This window comes from Adiantum capillus-veneris, chromosome 27 (assembly GCF_014529385.1).
Source record: "Adiantum capillus-veneris isolate H3 chromosome 27, ASM1452938v2, whole genome shotgun sequence".
Classification (NCBI taxonomy): Eukaryota; Viridiplantae; Streptophyta; class Polypodiopsida; order Polypodiales; family Pteridaceae; genus Adiantum; species Adiantum capillus-veneris.
In genome coordinates this window covers 136,702,902-136,721,543 of record NC_140957.1, presented here as the reverse complement: position 1 = coordinate 136,721,543, position 18,642 = coordinate 136,702,902, and the positions used below count along the sequence as shown (strand labels likewise).

Here is an 18,642-nt window from a genome sequence, read left to right as displayed (position 1 = left end):
TGCAGTGAGGCTGCCCAACCTGAGTCCTACCCTTAATCCCACACCCCACGACCCATAATTAGGAAATGTGGGAATGTCAAGGGTCAAAACTTTAAAAAAAGGCACCCTCGAGAAGTGGCATAAATCCCAACAAGACCCGCTAGAATGTGGGAAACCCTCAACGTCCCTAGATACTAGCAAAGCCTTACAATGCCGGACACAGCCGCAAAGAAGCCCTCTCTCACTAGATCTAGCAGGGAAACCAAGGAGAGGACCTCCAAAACTCTAACAGAGTCTTGGTGAGAAGATCTACAAGATTGTCAATGGTGAAATGCTGATACAACCATCCTAAATGTAATCCAAGAGCAAAGTGGTAATGAACATAAATGTGCTTAGTCCAACCACGAACAACAGGATTGAGTGCTATAGCCATAGCACTCTTGAGAATCTGAATAAACTGTGGTAGGAGATGAAAGTGCTATAGCTAGATGATCCAGATCCTCCTCTGAATATCCGTGTGATAAATGCTCCAAAGTATGATAGAATCAATTGAAAACATCTCAGCTATCATAGCCTCATATCAATGAGAATGAGAGAATACTTGATCTCAAAAGAGTGTGGCTCAACAATCCGTGTCCTCAAAGCATAATTAACTTGCTGTGAAGTACAAGTCACACGAAGTGTAGAAGCCTACTCATGAATGGTAGAATCCAAGAGAGGATTTTGGAGGTTGTTCGTTGTCCATGGAATATCATGCTTTTTAAAATCAAAGGTTTTTGAAGGGTAATTTTTACCCTTCTAATTGTGCATAAATAGCAGAAAGTTTTTATCAATTCAATTTAGAAGCTGCTGCACGAAGTTAGACTTGCTTCTTGGACGTTTCCTTGCCAGACAGTTTTGATAGACAGTTTTTATCAATTCAATCTAGAGGCTGCTGCACGAAGTTTGACTTGTTTGAAGTTGCTTCTTGTACATTTTCTTGCCTTGCTGCTACGTCCAACTGGTGATAGCAGATTGTGCAATTTAGCTGACAAATTCTGCACCTTTGGGTGGCTGATTTGCATGCTGCTCTGGTTGCCTCCTTATTTTGGTATTGATTGGAAAAAATGAATACCTGTATCCTCAAATCAAAATGGTTGCATAGAACGTTAGCGCCATTAGTGGGTTGCATAGAATGTTAGCGCCATTAGTGGGTTGCAAAGCAGCAGCACATCAATATTTGAATAGTCAACTGTATAAACAAATATTTCTGTGAATGAATTTAATTGTATGATCTTCACAACTAGAGGCGTTCCTGTTGGGCTTTTTTGTATAAAAAAAGACTTTTGTACTATTTTCGTTCTTTGTAACAAGTCCTACATTGAATTCCAATTTTAGTCAACTCATGAAACTGTGCGTACCATGATGTGCTTTCATAGTGGCTATAGATGGTATAGAGCATGCCCTCATCTATACCCAACATTCTCACCTTGATTTCTTTCATGACATGAGTGCACTCCCTTCACACTACGGCACACACAGACACCCACACGCATGCATGAGCATGCACTGATACACTGGGGCATGAATGTATAAAAGCTATAAGTAGGCCTACTTCATGCTGAATGTAGACTTCTATAAAAGCTTGAGGATTTGTACTGCAGTTTATTTGAACAAAGATAACGTGTCAAGTGATCTGGTCAACTTGCAGGGTCTCTTCAATGAAGAAGTGAATCACCTGAAATCAAAGCTCAAGATGTATGAGTCAGAGGAGCAGCATGGGCAAGGTCGCCTTCTGGAGGTTCAGAAAGAGCTAACTGCTCTGCAGAACAAGCTTAATGAGGTGGAGGCATCAAGGGCCTCTCTTGAGGCCAGCCTTAAGGAGGAGACATCTGCTCGGTCACAGCTTGTCTCACAACTCTTCACTCTTCGGAAGGTTAGAGATGATGCAATTTTGTAATTGGATATGCGCCTTTTTGAGGTTCAGTGCGTGTGCTGTATCTTTCAAATGTGTTTACTGCTATTAAGCATTTCGACTGCATTTCCTGATTCTATGTCTACTCTACATCGGTGAACTTGGTCTCTCTACCATCCACACGTGCCTTTCTGGACATCTGCAAATGTGTTGTTCCTGTTAGAGATTAGCTTGCGTGTTACATCCTCCAAATGTGTTAATTTAAAGCACTTGAATTGCATTTCCTCATTCTCTGTCTACTTTTAATTACATTGGTGACCTTGGTCTCACTACCACTCCACATGTGCCTTTCACATGAGCTTGTGCTTGATCATTTACAAAGCAAGTGCCTACCCCGACCTAGAGCAGCCTACCCTGCCTGACGGGTCCGACAAAGACCTATTGTAGTGGTTGGAAGCTACCACATCGATGCCATGCTATGTGGTCTCTATTCAACCCTTGCCTGTGGATACACCCTCTTTCCCGGGATCCTCAGGCTGAAACCAGTGAACCTAGTCATCCAGAAGAAAGTGTGCCTGTCCGAGAAGCAAGTGCGTCAGTCCCTAATGATCATGCTTCAAGTGTCCCTTTGATGGAAGCCGTCGGCCTTAGTGAACCTATAAACACCATAGAAGGGGAAAAAAATCTCCTTTGCAGGAGTTCGCCAACGTCCTACCTCTTCCCTTAACCTCCCCTGGGTCTGACGCCTCGCCCACTCAAAAGCACTCTGCTGTGTTTGAAGACTTACCCTTCTAGGAGCTTCCACCAGGGGTTACAAGAAGAGTATGCGGAGTTTCCAATTGATCAGACACCAGCCCATGATGTCTCGAAGCTCCAAGAGGCAGCTCAATCTTCATCTTCTGATGCACCCTCCCCAGCTACACCACTTGATCCGGTTAGAGAAGTCAACCTGGGCAACCCTGACAACCCTCAACACATCCTCTTAGCTGCTTGGTTATGGGATTATCCTGTGCTACTCGTTCAGGTAGTTTCTTTCATGCACTCTTTTAAAGATGTTTTTGCTTGGTCCTACAAAGATTTGGAAGGGATCCCACCAGAATTGGGTGTCCTTACTCTTCCTCTGGTTGAAGGGGCTAAGCCGATTAGAGGCCAAGCTTACAAGCTCAACCCAAAGTATGCAGAAGCTGTCAAGTCAGAGCTAGAAAAAATGCAAGAAGCAGGGATCATTGTGCTTGTGGAGCACTCTGAGTGGTTATCACCCATGGTGATAGCGCTTAAGAAGCAATCCAATAAAATTCGCGTGTGCGTCGATTATCGCGCTTTGAACAAGGTAACTATTCCAGATGGTCTTCCCACACCCTTCACTGAGCGTGTGCTCGAAGATGTAGCAGGGCATGTACTGTACAGTTTCATGGACGGGTTCAGTGGATACAATTAGTTGGGCATCCATCCAGGTGATCAGATCAAAACGGCTTTTGTGACTCCTTGGGGTATTTTCATCTACACTTGTAGCGCGGATAATGTGTCGTGCTCTCTCCAGTGTGGGTGCCCCTCAGTGGGGGTGGGTAGGGGCGAGAGGGGGAGGGTAGGGGCGAGGGGGGTGAGGGGGTGGGTAGGGGCGAGGGGAAGGGAGAGGGTGGGTAGGGGCGAGAGGGGGAGGGTGGGTAGGGGCGAGGGGGAGGGTAGGGGCGAGGGTGTGTGAGGGGGTGGGTAGGGGCGAGTAGGGATAGGGTAGGGGCGAGGGGAAGGGAGAGGGTGGGTAGGGGCGAGAGGGGGAGGGTAGGGGCGAGAGGGGGTGGGTAGGGGCGAGAGGAAGGGGGAGGGTGGGTAGGGGCGAGGGGAAGGGTAGGGGCGAGGGTGTGTGAGGGGGTGGGTAGGGACGAGGGTGTGTTTGGTAAGGGCGAGGAAGGTTAGAGCATTATGAAAGTGCAGGTTGAGGACAGAACCAACTATTCTCAGCAAGACTACGAGCAGGAGTAGGGAATTCATCCAGCACATCAAGCAGAACCTGCTCTGTGAAGGGAGTTGGCTAGACACAGAGGTTAGCTTCGTTCTGGTTGGAGAAGCAGACACCAATGGGGCTGATGTTTGAAGGGGGTTGAACTCCTGTAGGGGAGATTTCTTTTTGCTTATATACTTTTTCCTCGGCTTTCCAAATTCAACGGCTTTTATCAAGAGGGCTTTCACCGAGAGCGCATCAGGAGTATCTTCTGTGACCTTCAACTCTTGAGCTGGCTCATGTGGCTCATAAGGTTTAGTTACCTTGGAAACATTGGAAGAGGGTGTACCTTCAAGCAAAGAGTGAATTGAAACTCCAAAACAGGGCATAGATTTGGTAGCATCCAACCATTCCAACAGATCCTCATCTGACCCGTCAGGTGGAGTAGGTTGTTCCAATTCGAGGCTGGTTGCTAAGGACAAAGAACTATGTTGCACCACGGGATCCATACCACCTTCTTTTTTTTTTCCGAGAAAAAGATCCTTCTATTAGTTAATGAAAGCTGCCCATAGGGCTACATCCACCTCTGCAAGAGAGGGCTACAACAAACATGATGGGGAGACTCTCCCAATGAAAAAACAGCATATATACAATGGGGCTAAATCAAGAGATGGGAGGAGGGAAAAGCCACACAGGTGGACAGTAGTGCCATCTGAGCACCCCCTAGACCATGGAGTAAAACGGCCCAGGGCGCCAGAGACGAAGGAAAGCCTCGCGGCGCTCCCGCATGCGGTCGGAGCTGCCCTGTAGTCCCTCAAGCTGTCCTCTGAGAGTATGGATCAGCTCTAGCCAAAAGTCACGAACAGTCTCTGCTGGTGGTACAAGGCGAGCCTCAAAGATGCGGAAACAACGGGCCCGCCAGATGAACCAGAGAGCTAGGCCGTTGATGAGCTCCCAACACTCCACTCTCTCACTGTTCCACTCCTGTGGAGTAAGGTCTGTAGCAGGCTGGAGTGTAGGTCGACCCCCCTGTATCACTATCATCCTGCTGGTGGAAGATAGCTCAAACTGAAGTGCCGGGCCCGTGAGGGTGGACCAAGCCGCCGCCCCCCAAGTGTACTGTCGAGCCGTGGAGAGGGCAGGCATCAGCCGAAGAACTCGTAGCCACACCTGCTGGGCCGAGGGACAGTCCCAAAGACAGTGTCGCTGACTCTCCACCAACTGGTCACATGCTGTACATGCGGCCGAGAGACCACTATGTACAAGCCAGCTCCCTACTGCTGTGGCTCTGTGTGCAACCAACCACTGGAACAAGGTGACGCGTCTCGGCTGTCTGGAGTCCCACAGCCTCTGCCAAAAAGCTGCCAAGAACTCAACAGTGAGACCCTCCTCCTGCCAATGACGTGCTGCAGCGGGGCGGGCCTCTCTCTGTGCTGCAAGTATATGACGTCCAAGCCGAACAGTGTACTGAAAGAAAGGGACTCCTGGGCGGTCTGCAGAAGAGAATGGGTCCCTCCAAAGCCACTCACCAGGGTCCCACTGTACTCGTGCCAGTGGACAACACTCCCAAGCCCATAGCCTCCAGTGTCCTGTCTCAAGAGCTGCTGGGTAAGGGTCTATGACGCAAGTCCTCCCACAGATGCCCACAACTCGGATCCTCTGGAAACAACACTCTGCTACCTGCGGGGCCTCTACTGCAAATCTCTGTAATCGTCCCCCACCCTGAAGCTCGAAGAACAGGGCCGGGACAGTCTCTGAGCAAGCCCTGACTGAAATGAGAACCTCCAGTCGTGTGAAGGCTCCCATCCACCGGGGTGCTACTGGCTCGAGAGGCGTGAGCCAATCAGCTGGAACTGACTCTGAGATGTCCTGACACATGCTCTGAACCCCTCTCATGCCCTGTAGCTGGACAACCTGCACCTCCTCTGACAAACCTGTGAACTCTAGCCAGTCACCTAGAGAGCGCGCAGGACCTGCTGCCATGGGACCCCAAGAAACATGAGGCCTACTCCCAACCAAGTGGCCTCTCTGAGTGCTAACCATGGGGTTCCAGACGAGGGGCTGCCGTAGGCGCTCCTCCGTGCACGTCGGCTGTCGCTGCTCTAGGCCACGCCGCAATAGCTCCCAAGAACGAAGCAAACTCACTGTGAATCGGTCCTCCAGTCTCCTGCTCAAACCAACTCGGCGCAACTCTGTAAAGATCCATCTGGTCGAAGGTTGCCAAGGGCCTCCTGACTGAGGCACCCTGGCACGAAGCCTCTGCAACAAGAACTCCTTCCAGGGCTCCTCGCCTGGAAGAAGTCCTCTGACGACGAACTTCCCAAGAAGGGCTCTGCTCTGCTGTGCTGGATCAATGATCCCAAGCCCTCTCTGAGAACAAGGAAGTGTGATGACCGACCAAGCCACCTTGGCTCGGGCAATCTGAGTGTCGCGACCTGACCAAAGGAAGTTCCTGATCAGCCTCTCTACCTGGCTGATGCAAGAACTCGAGAAGATCCAGCAAGAAGTGATGTACCACATAGTTGCCAACAACACCTGGTTGGCAACTACTACTCTACCAGCCAACGAAAGTCGTGCTGAGCTCCAATGTAACAGCTTTCTCCTGATGGACAGGAGAAGAGGAGCAATCTGCTGCTCGGGGGACAAATCCAAACCAACCTGACAACCCAAGTACCGAACTGCAGTCCCTGGAGGAATCCACCTGAAACCCTCTCCTGGCATCCAATCTGGCACAGGAGCACTACCAACTGAGAAAGCCACTGTCTTTCTCCAGTTGATCAATGCGCCCGATGCACAGCAGAAGGTCTCCAAAGCCTGCCCACATCTGTGTAAATTGGCCTCCTGGCCCTCTAAGTACAAGGCTGAGTCGTCGGCAAACTCAGCGTCCAGAAGCTCATCTCCCCGTATAGGGAGTGCTAAGCCCCTCAAACCAACCTGCTGTGACACCAAAAATCTGCTCATCGCCTCCGCATAGAACAGAAAGAGAAAGGGGGCAAGAGGACAACCCTGTCTGACCGATCGTGTGAGCATGAAGCGCTCACCTCTACCTCCTGCCAAAAGCACCTGACTGTGGGCCTGTCTGTACAAAGCTAACACCCCTCTGATCCAAGCCTCTGAGAAGCCCATCCTGCGTAGCGTGCCCTCTAGAAAGTCCCAGTCAACTCTGTCGTATGCCTTCTCAAAATCGAGAAGAAGAATCACAAGGTCCTCCCCACGGAGCCGTGCAAGGGCAGAAGCCTCCCAAAAAGTGAAGATGTTGTCAAGGATACTGCGTTCCTTGACAAAACCTATCTGAGTCCCATGTATAAGGCTCTCCAAAAGTGGCTGAATCCTCAAACTCAGAGCCTTGGCAAGAATTTTGTAGGCTGAGTTGAGAATGGTGATGGGGCGCCACTGTCGAATCTCATCCAAGGAGCCACCCTCCTTTGGAATGAGGTAAATCAGGCCCTCACTCATGCTATCCGGCATCACTCCTGTGTGCAGAATGTACTGAAAGGCACTACAAAGATCTGGGCCAAGCAGGTCCCAGTACTCCAAGAAGAAGCTGAAAGTCAGCCCATCCCCACCTGGACAGCTACCACGAGGGAGGGCCCTAAGAGCCGTGTGCAGCTCCTCAAGCTGAAGAGGTAACTCAAGCCTCTGCCGCATCTCCTCAGTCACAAGACAAGGCATCTGTGCCCAAACCTGCTCCCTGCATGCATCCTGTCTCTCTGACTCGGGCTCTCAGCCGACAGTAGCTCACGGTAAAAGTCAGTAGCAACTGCACGCATATCCTCTGGCTCACAAACAACTGACCCATCGGGTCTCCTCAACTGATTGACCTTGGCATGCGAGTGCCGAGGTCCCATTGTCTCAAAAAAAGCACCTGTCACTCTGTCACCCACCTGAGTCCACTGAGATGCCTGTCGGTGAAAGGCAAACTCATGGCGCCTCTCCTCTGTGCAAGCAAGCTCCTGTCTAGCCAGCTGTAACTGCTCCTCCAACCATGGACTGTCTGGATGCTGCTCCTGCATCCTCTGTAGTGAAGCAATGCCTCGTCTGAGACGCTGCTCCTCCTCTCTCGCTACAGCCCGTCGAGCCAAAGACTCCTGGAGAAAGAAGTGGCTAAGCTGAACTAGGCCTGAGGCCACTCTGTCTGCAGGTGGAGCCTGGCTGTCCATGCCCTCTGTCCATAGAGCCTCGACCCTCTCTCTGAGTGCTGAGTCCAACAAGACCCGCTCTGGGATGCGAAGCATCGTGCTCCCACTCCTCTGCCTGTCTGCCACTGTGAGGATCACTGGTGCATGGTCCGAGAAGGATGTCCTTGCCAAGATGCCCACTGATCCCCCCAAGTCACTGAAGTGGTCACTAGTGTAGAAGCGATCTATGCACGATAGATTCACTCCTCCCACTCTGCGGTCCGATCTAGAGAAGGCAAGACTCTCTGGAGGCCTCACAAAGCCAGAATGCTGCCATGTATCCGAGACCCTCAACGTCATACAAAACCTCTCCCAAGCTGCTAACTCGACTCCGTGCAAAGTAGCATGGCTGCCTCCGATCCTGTCAGAAGGGTCCTCCAACATGTTGAAGTCCCCTCCTACACACCACTGGTCAACCTGTGGCAAAGACTCAACAATCTGTGACCAAAACTCTGCACGAGCACTCGCCACATTGGGCGCATAGATGTTCAGGAAACCCACAAGGCTACCCTGAACCTGCATAGTAATCCACTGAGCCCTGCCTGGTACAATAATCCCTCTGCCCACAATGGCCTGCTGTAATGAGTCCGCAATAGTCATACATACCCCACCCTGGATGCCTCCAGGTCCAAAAGTAGCTGACCAAAAGGTATCATAGCGTCCACGCAAAATCTGACCACATCGCCGCATGCGGCTCTCAGACAAATGGTGCTTCTGAAGCATAAGGAGATCAATCTCTCCTCCCACAAGGCAACGCTGAAGCTCCTGACGCAATCGGCCCCGCTGTCGTTGAAACTGGGGCCCACCTAGTCCCTGCACGTTCCACGAGACGATCCTCATGGGGAGCGAGAGAGAACAGATGCTGCCGCAGCAGCAAGACGAGCTATCTTCGAAGCAGGCTTGGATGGGGAGTAATCCGCATCCGAGCGTCCTCTAGATAGGCGAGACTGCAGTGAGTGCCTGGTCCAAGCCCAAGTAGAGCGAGCCGTGCGTAAAGCAACCTCCTCTGTCCAGGAGTCCTCATGAATGAATACATAGCAAGGCAAACACTGCGTATCAGCAAAAAAGTACACCACAATGTGTCTACATCCTGCTGAATCTGGGGGTGTCACCGCAAACTTGGCCAGTGGCCACAAAGTCTGCAGCAAATCTGTAACGCCCAGTTCTCCCATGTGGTGAGAGAACTCGAGAACCTGTGTATGCAACCATCCCACCACTGAGTCGAGGGACCACTCTGTCTCAGTCCTGCCAAAGAGGGGGAAGGAGAAACCAACTGCTGAGTCCCAAGGCCTCTGTCCCCCTAGCGGCGAGGAACAAAGCTTGGACTCTGAAGCAGGCTGCCTCGTGGTCTGCTGCGGAATCGCCAAGAAAACGAGTAAACCCGTAATCGAAGAAATCCCAGCGGCGTCGGAGGTCAAAGCTCGTCAAACCACGAGGGATAGCTGCAAGAGGAGATGTCTGAATCTGCAGTGGGGGCCGCATGAAAGGCTGACCCTCTCTCGCTAGGCGACTCGTGGCGAAGGCGCTGCCAAGAGATCTCCTAGCCGCCGGCGAGGGTCCAGTCTCCTGAGCCGACTGTGGTACTGAAGCAGAAGGAGGGGGAGAAGGGGCTGGGGGGGGGGGGCGGGGGAGAGGAGAAGCGGGGTGGGGCGGCAGAGACATGGGGGGGGCGAGGTGGGGAGTGAGCGGTAGCAGAGGGCGGGGGAGGGCATGAGGAGGAGGAGGGGAGATCGGAAGGCGGAGCGGAGCGGTTGGCGAGGGTGAAGCGGAGGTGGTGGCTGGCGTAGGGGGCTTCTCCTGCTCAAGAGGACCAAAGCGGTTCCCCGTGGGAACCCACTGCTGCTGAGTAGGCACCTGGGGGCCACTCTGAGTGCCAGGCTGTCGCTGTGGCCCCTGGCGTCGACGGCCACGGGCCTGCTGCCACCCCTCCTCCGCTGGAGCCCCAGGCTCGGAGGGTGGCGCTGAATCTGTGCTCTGTCGCTGGCTGTGGCTGCGGCCCAGCCTTGGCAGGCTGGGGCTGAGGCTTGGGTGCGGGTCGTGGTCTCCTCCGTGGACAGGCCTTCGCTAGGTGGCCCATCTGTCTGCAAATGAAGCACTGGTTCGGGAGACCCGAGTACTCCACACTCTGTCTAAACCAACCCCCACTCACCCGAGGCAGAAGGATGACCTTCGGGAGCGTGTGGGTATCTATGACCAAAACTCGAACTGAAGGGATGCCAGCCGCCTTGGCAGCTACTGATGCTGCCGTACGAGGTGTCTCTAGGACAGTTCCGATGGCGGAGCCAATCCTGGAGAGAAGTGGAAGGTACTCCCTCCGTAAACCCGGAAAGCAGACTGAGATGGGGATGTCCGCCTCCTCTACTAGCACATCCGAAGACGGGTCAAAACCATGTCGCCACTGTCGAAAGTGGGCGCGTGATGCTCGGATGGCCAATGGACTCATAGCTATGACCTTGGAGGCCATCTCGGAAGTCTCGAACTCAATCTGGTAGTACCCCCGTCCGAGAATCTGGACATCCAAAATCTTGCCCACCTCTGCGAGGAGGCGGGCCTGGAGAAGGTCTCGCAGCACTCCTCTGCTGGGACGAGTGCCGAGAACCTCGCAGATGACAGAAGTTGCCTACAAGCGTTCTACCTCTGTGGCAAGGCTCGCTTGCTTTGCCGGCGTAAGAGCAAGTCGAATGGTGGGCTCAGCGGGGTCGGGCGAGGGGGCTTCAGGCGAGTCCCTCTGAGGTGAAGCTGGAGCCTCCATCTGTGTCTACTGCTGAGTCGAAGAAGCGGGCGGCGAAGAAGAAACCTGCAAACAAGTCAGCCAGACACTTTTCCGAAGAGAAAGTGCTGCCGAGCCAGGTGCAGAGGGCCTTCGGGAGCGAAGAGGATGGGGGGGGGGGGGGGTGATGAGGAGACAGCGAGGGCGAAAAGGGCAGCCGTGCAATGTGCGGGTGCACAAGCAGCAGCGAGCGGGGGGGATGGAGCGGGGAAGGCAGAGCGAGAGGAGGGCAGCGGGCTGCGGCAGCTAAGGGGCAGTGCGCAGACAGGGGTGGGCAGCGGGCTGCGGCAGCTAATGGGGCAGCGCGCGCAGATAGGGGGGGGCAGCGGGTGGGTTGAGAGGCAGTGCGCAGGGGCTGAAGGGGGTGGGGGGGCAGCGAAGGGGCAGCGGGGGGAGGGAGGGGGGGGGAGGAGAGCGATGGCGCAACAGCAAAGGGGGGGGGGGGGGGGGGGGCGAGCAGCAGTAGCGGGCCTCGATCCAGCGCATTCCATACCACCTTCTAAGAGAATGGGTTGCATCGAGGAGCCAGAATTATGTATCCACATTGCATCATTTCCCCAATCGTGGAGTGCTTTAGTGTGTCGCAGCCATGGTCTTCCAATAAGCAAGGGAAATCCGCCCTCAACCTGGGGAAGACGAACCACCACAAAATCCAAGTTAAAAGTAAAGTCTTGTACATGCAGAGGCACATTATCCACTATGCCCACTGGGTAGACTGTCCGCTGGTCGGCCAATGTAACTGTGAAGGGAGCAGGGCGAGTAGGCTGTAGACCTACAGCTAGCATAGTGAACTCGGGCATCAGGTTGATGCCAGATCCACCATCCACTATCACTCTTGAGAATTGCCGACCTAAAACGGACACTGTTAGGCGAGGGCTTCTATAATCAGTGAGTGGAGGAGCAGGATTGGATATCATATAGGACTCTGACTGTCGCACTGGGAGGTGCCCGCCACTAGGACCTGCTCCAGGGTAAAGTGACTGAATAACTGCAAGGGTGTCACTTCTGAAACTCGCATCTAGTCGAAGCATGTCATAGAGGGACACTTGTTGGAAAGTGTTCTTCAAGACTGTCTCTGCTGTATGCTTCTCTTTTTCTACCTGTTGTTGTTCCTCCGGTACTTTGATCTTTTGTAAGTCAGCAACTGCTTCTAAGAAAGCCCCATCAATATTGGAGAGCATAGTAAAAGATCCTTTCTTAGCACTAGGGGATTGCATGTCAGCTAGGCATTGGGGAGGAAAGGGCTGTACCTGCTGGAAGATTGAGGCCGAGGGCTGCCCTTTGAGCTCGTGTGAGGACACCAGCTGGCTCCTCTACCAGCTGCAACTTGTCTTGAGAGGCAATCATATGGGCAGAAAGGGGTGGCTTGGGGTTGGTACTAACTGCTATCAAATTGATCTTGGGAAAGGTGAATTCAGGTTGGCTCTGACTTGGGCTCGCAGAAGTAGAGGCGCGTTGTTTTGGACAATCCTTAGTGTAGTGATCTTGAGCCTCAGGGCAAAGTTGGCACGGAGAAGAGCCTTCTGGCAGAGGGCATTTTCTTTGATAATGCCCATACTCTCCGCATCTGTAGCAGAGTATGGGCCGATTGGAAGGACGAAACGGGGGACGAGGTGGTTGCTGCATGGAGTTGGAGGCTGAAGTGTAGAAGCTCTGAGGGGTTGAGGTGGCATTAGCATTATAAAAACTTTGAGTCGGGAAAGTACTTGACATACCTTGGACAGCAGGGGTATTGAGCAAAGGTGGCATGTAGTTGGGATGGCCGTAGTGGGAAACCATGTTGGATGATGGTGCTAACCCTTGTTGGAGAGAAGGACCAAGACTTTGCTGTATTTTGTGCAATCCCTTTAGGTAGTAACAATCCTTGTCCTCATGTCCAGATTTTTCACAGAAGTGGCAGTAAACCCGAAGGGGGCATTCCTGCGGAGGGTGCCCTGGAGAGCGGCATGAGCTACACCAAACCGTAGCCTTAGTCTCTTGCTGACACTTGAGCTCTTCTAGCTCGCGCTTAATCTGTTCCAATGCCTCATGATTTGGAGGCTTCTCTTGTCTAAGAGAGAAGGACCTCTCCTCTTGAAGAGCTCGCTGTAACTTTAGGGCTTCCAATTCCCTACGTAAAGAAGTTAAAGGATCAGTAGGACTACCTTCCGAGAACACAGAGGGAGTATCTATTTGAAGAGAGTTGTTGAAGAGCTTCCTAGCTCCCTCTATTCTAGTAGCAGCTGTGATGAACTCGTCGAGAGTGGCGTCGGGTCGGAGACTCTCGGAGTTTTTGCTGAGAAGTTTTGGGAAGCGCCTTCTCCACCCACTTTTTAACCATGAATTCACCGGGTTGTTGGGGAAGCTTGGCCACCAGCGACTTAGTTTTCGTCATAAGCTCCGCAAAAGTCTCCTCAGGTTTGAGCACCATGTTGGCCAACTCATCCAACACCTTCTCCTGGTAGTCACCTGGCCTGAAAGCTGCACAGAACTGCTGTCTTAAGGCTGCCCAAGTTGCAAAATGGTTCTCTGCAAATTGGCTGTACCATTTATCTGCTAGGCCATCCAGGGTGGATGGAAATAGTACCAAGTAAGCATCTTCTCTGTTCAGCCCACGTCCCCTACAGAGAGATACAAATCTTCTTGCATGGTCGTCAGCATCTTCTGAAGACAGCCCTTTGAATGTAGGGAACTTGATGTTCACCTTGGCCAAAACACTAGCTAGTGGCTCCATGATTCCTTGCTGAGTCTGTTGCACAATAGCTTGTTGTAGAAGAATAGGAGAGAGCTTTTCTGGAGAAGGTGATCGCGAAGATGGGGAACCTGATGAAGGAATGGGTGATGTGATATGTGGAGGTATAGGTGATGAGGTTGAAGGATTTCTACAAGGTGTCAAAGGTCGTCTTCTGTGATAGTACTTCAGAGGGCTCAGTAGTGAGCTTTGACGCTCAACTGACCTCCTTGTATGTGTGATACAGTGACCTCCAAACCAACCAAGCTTTGGGCAAGAAAACCTTGAACTGGCTGAAGACTGGTCCAGACTCTACTAGACCATACTAGACCAGACGAGTGTCTAGACCAGCTGGACCAGGGACGAGGAGGACTAGACCAGGGTCTAGACCAGACAAGTGACTAGACCAGCTAGACCAGGGTCGAGGGGGTCTAGACCAGAGACGAGGGCAAGTTGGACCAGGGCGAGAGGGGACCAGACCAGCAAGGCGAGAGACTTAGACTGCACAGGCGAAGCGAAGAAACCAGCTACTCAACAGAGTGAGACTTCAGTTGAGATCCCATCGTGGTCGCCAAAATGAGAGCACCTGTAGCGCGGATAATGTGTCGTGCTCTCTCTAGTGTGGGTGCCCCTCAGTGCAATGTGCGTGACAATCTCACTCAAACAAATGAAAACTCTCTCAAACAGAATGAACCACAGAACAATGGATAACAACAGAGACACAACAGTGGACCAGAACATGTGGACTCGACTAGCTCAAAGACCCATGTACAGACTCTGGCGTGGCAGCACACTCAGCTCCAGCCCAGGGCTCACTGGTACAAAATGGGGTGTCGAGGCTCAGATGTGCATGGATGGTGAAGCAGTGCTCTGTGTAAGACTCCTCACCTCCCGAACGATGCTGGACCAAAAATGAAGAAGCAGATGATCCTGACCCCCCAGCTACTACTCACATGAACCATCATAAAGAGCCACCAACGGCTCATAAATGTCCAGTCAGCTAAGTCTATCTCCAAACTGAGTGGTGGTGGTGACGTGGCCACGATGTCCACTAGACCATGGTCGGTACCTTGCCACGTGTCACTCCCCAGCCCAGAGGGTCCGTCCAGTGTGAACCAGACCAACTAGACCAACTGTAACCAACTATCCAGCTGTCTGTCCTGTGAAGTGACACTGTAGCCCGGCTACAACACTAGAATGTCTTTTGGGTTGAAAAATGCTCTACCTTCCTTCAATCGCACAATATATCTCATATTTTGTCCTTTGCTTACGGATCATCTTCGCATCTTCATGGACGATTTTTCGACCTTCTCGGGCGCTCAATGTTCAACCCCAATGGAGAATCTAGAGGAGCACCTCGCTCAACTCTCTACCATCTTCCTCAGGTACAGAGAGGCACGCTTGAAGCTCAATCTGAACAAATGTTATTTTCTGGTCACTGAAGGTACACTTATAGGCCATGCAGTGTCTGCTAAAGGTTTAGCGCCTGGCCTAGAGAAGATAGTAGCCATCTTGAAGTTACCTCCTCCCATCAACACTAAAGGTGTTTAGAGCTTTGTAGGCCACACAGGCTATCATCGCTGGTTTATACGCATGTATGCACAGGTGGCTCAACTACTGACTCGGCTCACCAGTGCTACTGTACCCTTCCAATGGTCAAAACCCGAGGCTGAAGCATTTGCATACCTCAAAAAATGCCTCACCGAAGCACCTTTTCTAGCTGCCTCCGATTGGTCTCTCCCTTTTCGTGTGCATACGGATGCCAGTCCACTGGCTGTGGGTGCTGTGCTGGCTCAGTCTAGTAAGGAGTTCAACCTAGATCGCCCTATTCACTATGCAAGTAGACTGCTCACCAAAGCAGAGCGCAACTATAGCTCGACAGAAAGGGAAGGTCTGGTTATTGTGTATGCTCTACAAAAATTTCGTCACTTTTTATTAGGGGTCCACTTCACAATTATTACTGATCACCATGCCCTGCACTTCTGCTTAATAAGCCGCAAGTTGCAGGTCGGGTATGGCGGTGGCTACTCTTACTTCAAGAGTTTGATTTCGAAGTGGTACTCCGACCCAGCAAACATCACGTCATTGCTGACCACCTCTCTTGCAATCAAACAGGTGAAGAAGCTACAGGGTTGCGGATGACTTTCCAGATAGCAGTCTCGTTAAGGTGGATACCACTCCGGAATGGTACGGAGATGTCTTGCATTTGCTATCTACTGGCCTGTACCCAGAGAATGTGTCTCCACTGCAGAAGAGAAGATTGTTGTTGAAGTCTAGGCCATTTACTCTGATTGGAGGCCAACTCTACAAGTCGGGACCAAATGGTGTTCTGAGGAGATGTATCTCCCCTCATGAAGTTGAGCATATTCTGGAGGATACCCCCAGTGGTCCCATTGGTGGCCATTACCCTGGTCACATCACCGCCCAGAAGATTCTACAGAGTGGTCTATGGTGGCCCTATGTTTTTCGGGATGCAATTGCCTATGTGAGTCTGTGATGTGTGTTAGTGCTGTGGACTTAAACCAAGCAAGCAGTCCAAATGTCCTCTGCAGGTCTCTATGGTATGGCTGCCCTTTGAGAGATGGGGCATGGATTTTGTCGGTCAAATTGCTCCCCGGCCCAACCAGGTTACCAGAAATATCTGCTGGTGGCTACTGATTATGCAACCAAGTGGGCAGAGGTATTGGCGATAACTAATTGTATTGACAATACTGTAGCCAAGTTTTTGTATGAAAATATTTTGTGCAGGTTTGGATGCCCCTATCGCAGGTGATAGGGGAAGTCACTTTGTTAGCGAGATGATTTCAACCTTGCTGGCCAACTACAAGATTTTTCATCGTAAATCTTGTGCCTATTACCCTCGAGCAAATGGGCATGCCGAGAGTACCAACAAGGTCTGATAGCCCTTCTGTGGAAAGCATGTCATCTCCATCCGGCGTCTTGGGCTTAAGCTATCCACGGCACCCTTTGGGCATACCGAACTTCTATCAAAGCCACAACCAATCACACCCCATTTCAGTTAGCCTTCGTTTTGGAAGCCATAGCCCCGTTCGAATTCAACTCATGATCTCCTCGAGTAGGTAGTCTGCGTGCCAATGGGGGTATGGAGTTTGCCTCTGTCTCTCGTCTCTCCCTATTGGAAGAAAGCCGCCGTTTGGTTTCTCAGGCTCTTGAAGGTAGAGCAACTTTGTCGAAAGGCCTGGCATGATTGCCATCTCCAAAAGCCAAACATCATGCAAGGATCACTGGTGCTACTTTATTAAGCTCGATATCAGAAAAAGCAAAGAAGTTGGTCCCAGCTTGGCAAGGACCATTCATAGTATAGGAGATTTTACCACAGGGGGCAGTACAGTTACTAACTCTGGAAGTTGTTTCTTTGCTGATGGTAAATGGCTCCAGGATCAAATGCTATTATCCCTCGCAATAGGCTAAAAGCGATTCTTTCCCCACTAGCACTTTAACCTGCATTCAGAGTGTCTTCTAACTCATTCAGTCTCGTTACGCCCCCGCCTTGTGCTCCCTACCAACTTGCCACCTATTTACCTCACTTCCAGCTTCTGTCTTCATCCCATCGCAGTCCTTGCATCACCTTTATCTTTGACCCACTATCAAACATAATTCTTCCTACCGATTATGTCTATCTTCTCTCACACAAGTTCTTCAATTGATTCCCGCTATGTATCGTGTTGTTCTTTTTTTTTTTCCGGAATAGGGCTACAACCACCTCTGCTAGAGAGGGCTACAACAATAGCAAGGGGAGACTCTCCTATTGAAAAAACAAAATATGTTCAATGGGCTAAATCAAGAAATGGGAGGAGGAAAAAGCCACACAGGTGGACGATAGTGCCATCTAAGTGTCCCCTAGACCACGATGAAGAAAGGTCCTGGGTGTCGGAGTTGCAGGAAGGCCTCTCTGTGCTCCCACATGCGGTGGGAGCTGCCCTGGAGTCTCTCAAACTGGCCCCTGAGAGTGTGAATCAGCTCGAGCCAAAAATCCCGAACAGTCTCGGCCGAGGTGACAGGACGAGCCTCGAAGATGCGAAAGCAGCAGGCCCGCCAAAAGAACCAGAGTGTCAGGCCGCAGATGAGCTCCAACACATCTCTCTCTCGCTGCACCACTTCGGGGGGGGGGGGGGTAAGCTCTGTGGCTAGCTGGAGTATAGGTCGACCCCCCTGGATAACTATCATCCTGCTGGTGGAAGCCAACTCAAACTGGAGCGCAGGGCCCGTGAGTGTGGACCAAGCTGCAACACCTCAAGTGCACTGCCGGGATGTGGAGAGAGCCGGCATCAGACGAAGAATCCGAAGCCAAACTTGCTGTGCCATGGGGTAGGCCCACAGACAGTGTCGCTGACTCTCCAAGGGGTGACCACAAGCTACACAGGTTGCCGAAAAGCCACTGTGCACTAGCTAACTCCCAACTGCTGAAGCTCTGTGTGCAACTAGCCGCTGGACAGAGTGGCTCGCCTCGTCTGTCTGGAGTCCCACAACCGCGCCCAAAAGTCTGACAAAAACTTAGCTGGGAGACCCTCCTCCTGCCAATGAAGTGCTCCAGCAGGACGAGCCTCGCTCTGTGCGGACAGTATGTGACGCCCCAGTCGAACAGTGTAAAGGGATCCCAGGGTGGCCGGTTGAAGAGAAGGGGTCTCTCCAAAACCACTCTCCAGGGTCCCACTGCACTCGTGCCAGAGGGCAGCTCTCCCAAGCCCAAAGCCTCCAGTGGCCTGACTCAGGACCTGTTGGGTCAGGATCTATGACACAAGTCCTCCCACAGATACCCACTACTCGTCTCCTTTGAAAACAACACTTTGCAACATGTGAAGCCTCTACTGAGACTGAAGTCGACCCTCGCCCTGGATCTTGAAAAACATGGCGGGTACGGACTCTGAGCAAGCGCGAACTGCAATGAGGACCTCCAGTCGCGTGAAAGCCCCCATCCATCTGGGAGCTGTTGTCTGTAGAGGAGTGAGCCACTCAGCTGGTAAGGCCTTTGTGATGTCCTAGCACATGCTCTTCACCCCTCTCATGCCCTGGAGCTGGGTGCTCTGAATCTCCTCTGGCAAAGCTGAAAATTGAAGCTAGTCGCCTAAAGTGTGTGCTGGACCCCTTGCCATGGGACCCCAAGAAACATAAGGCCTACTACCAACCAAGTGGCCTTTTTGAGTGCTAACC

The 18,642-nt window shown here is 51.9% G+C and overlaps 1 protein-coding gene across 2 annotated transcripts in view; it reads left to right on the top strand.

Annotated features, from left to right (window-relative positions):
- Window positions 1-18,642, top strand: part of LOC147422811 (uncharacterized) — a 145,287-nt gene that overhangs the window by 105,945 nt on the left and 20,700 nt on the right. For both annotated transcript variants that reach the window (XM_086503521.1, XM_086503522.1), the window contains exon 7: window positions 1,670-1,894. In XM_086503521.1, the coding sequence (XP_086359647.1) occupies window positions 1,670-1,894 (225 nt within the window). The remainder of the gene's footprint in view (window positions 1-1,669; window positions 1,895-18,642) is intronic.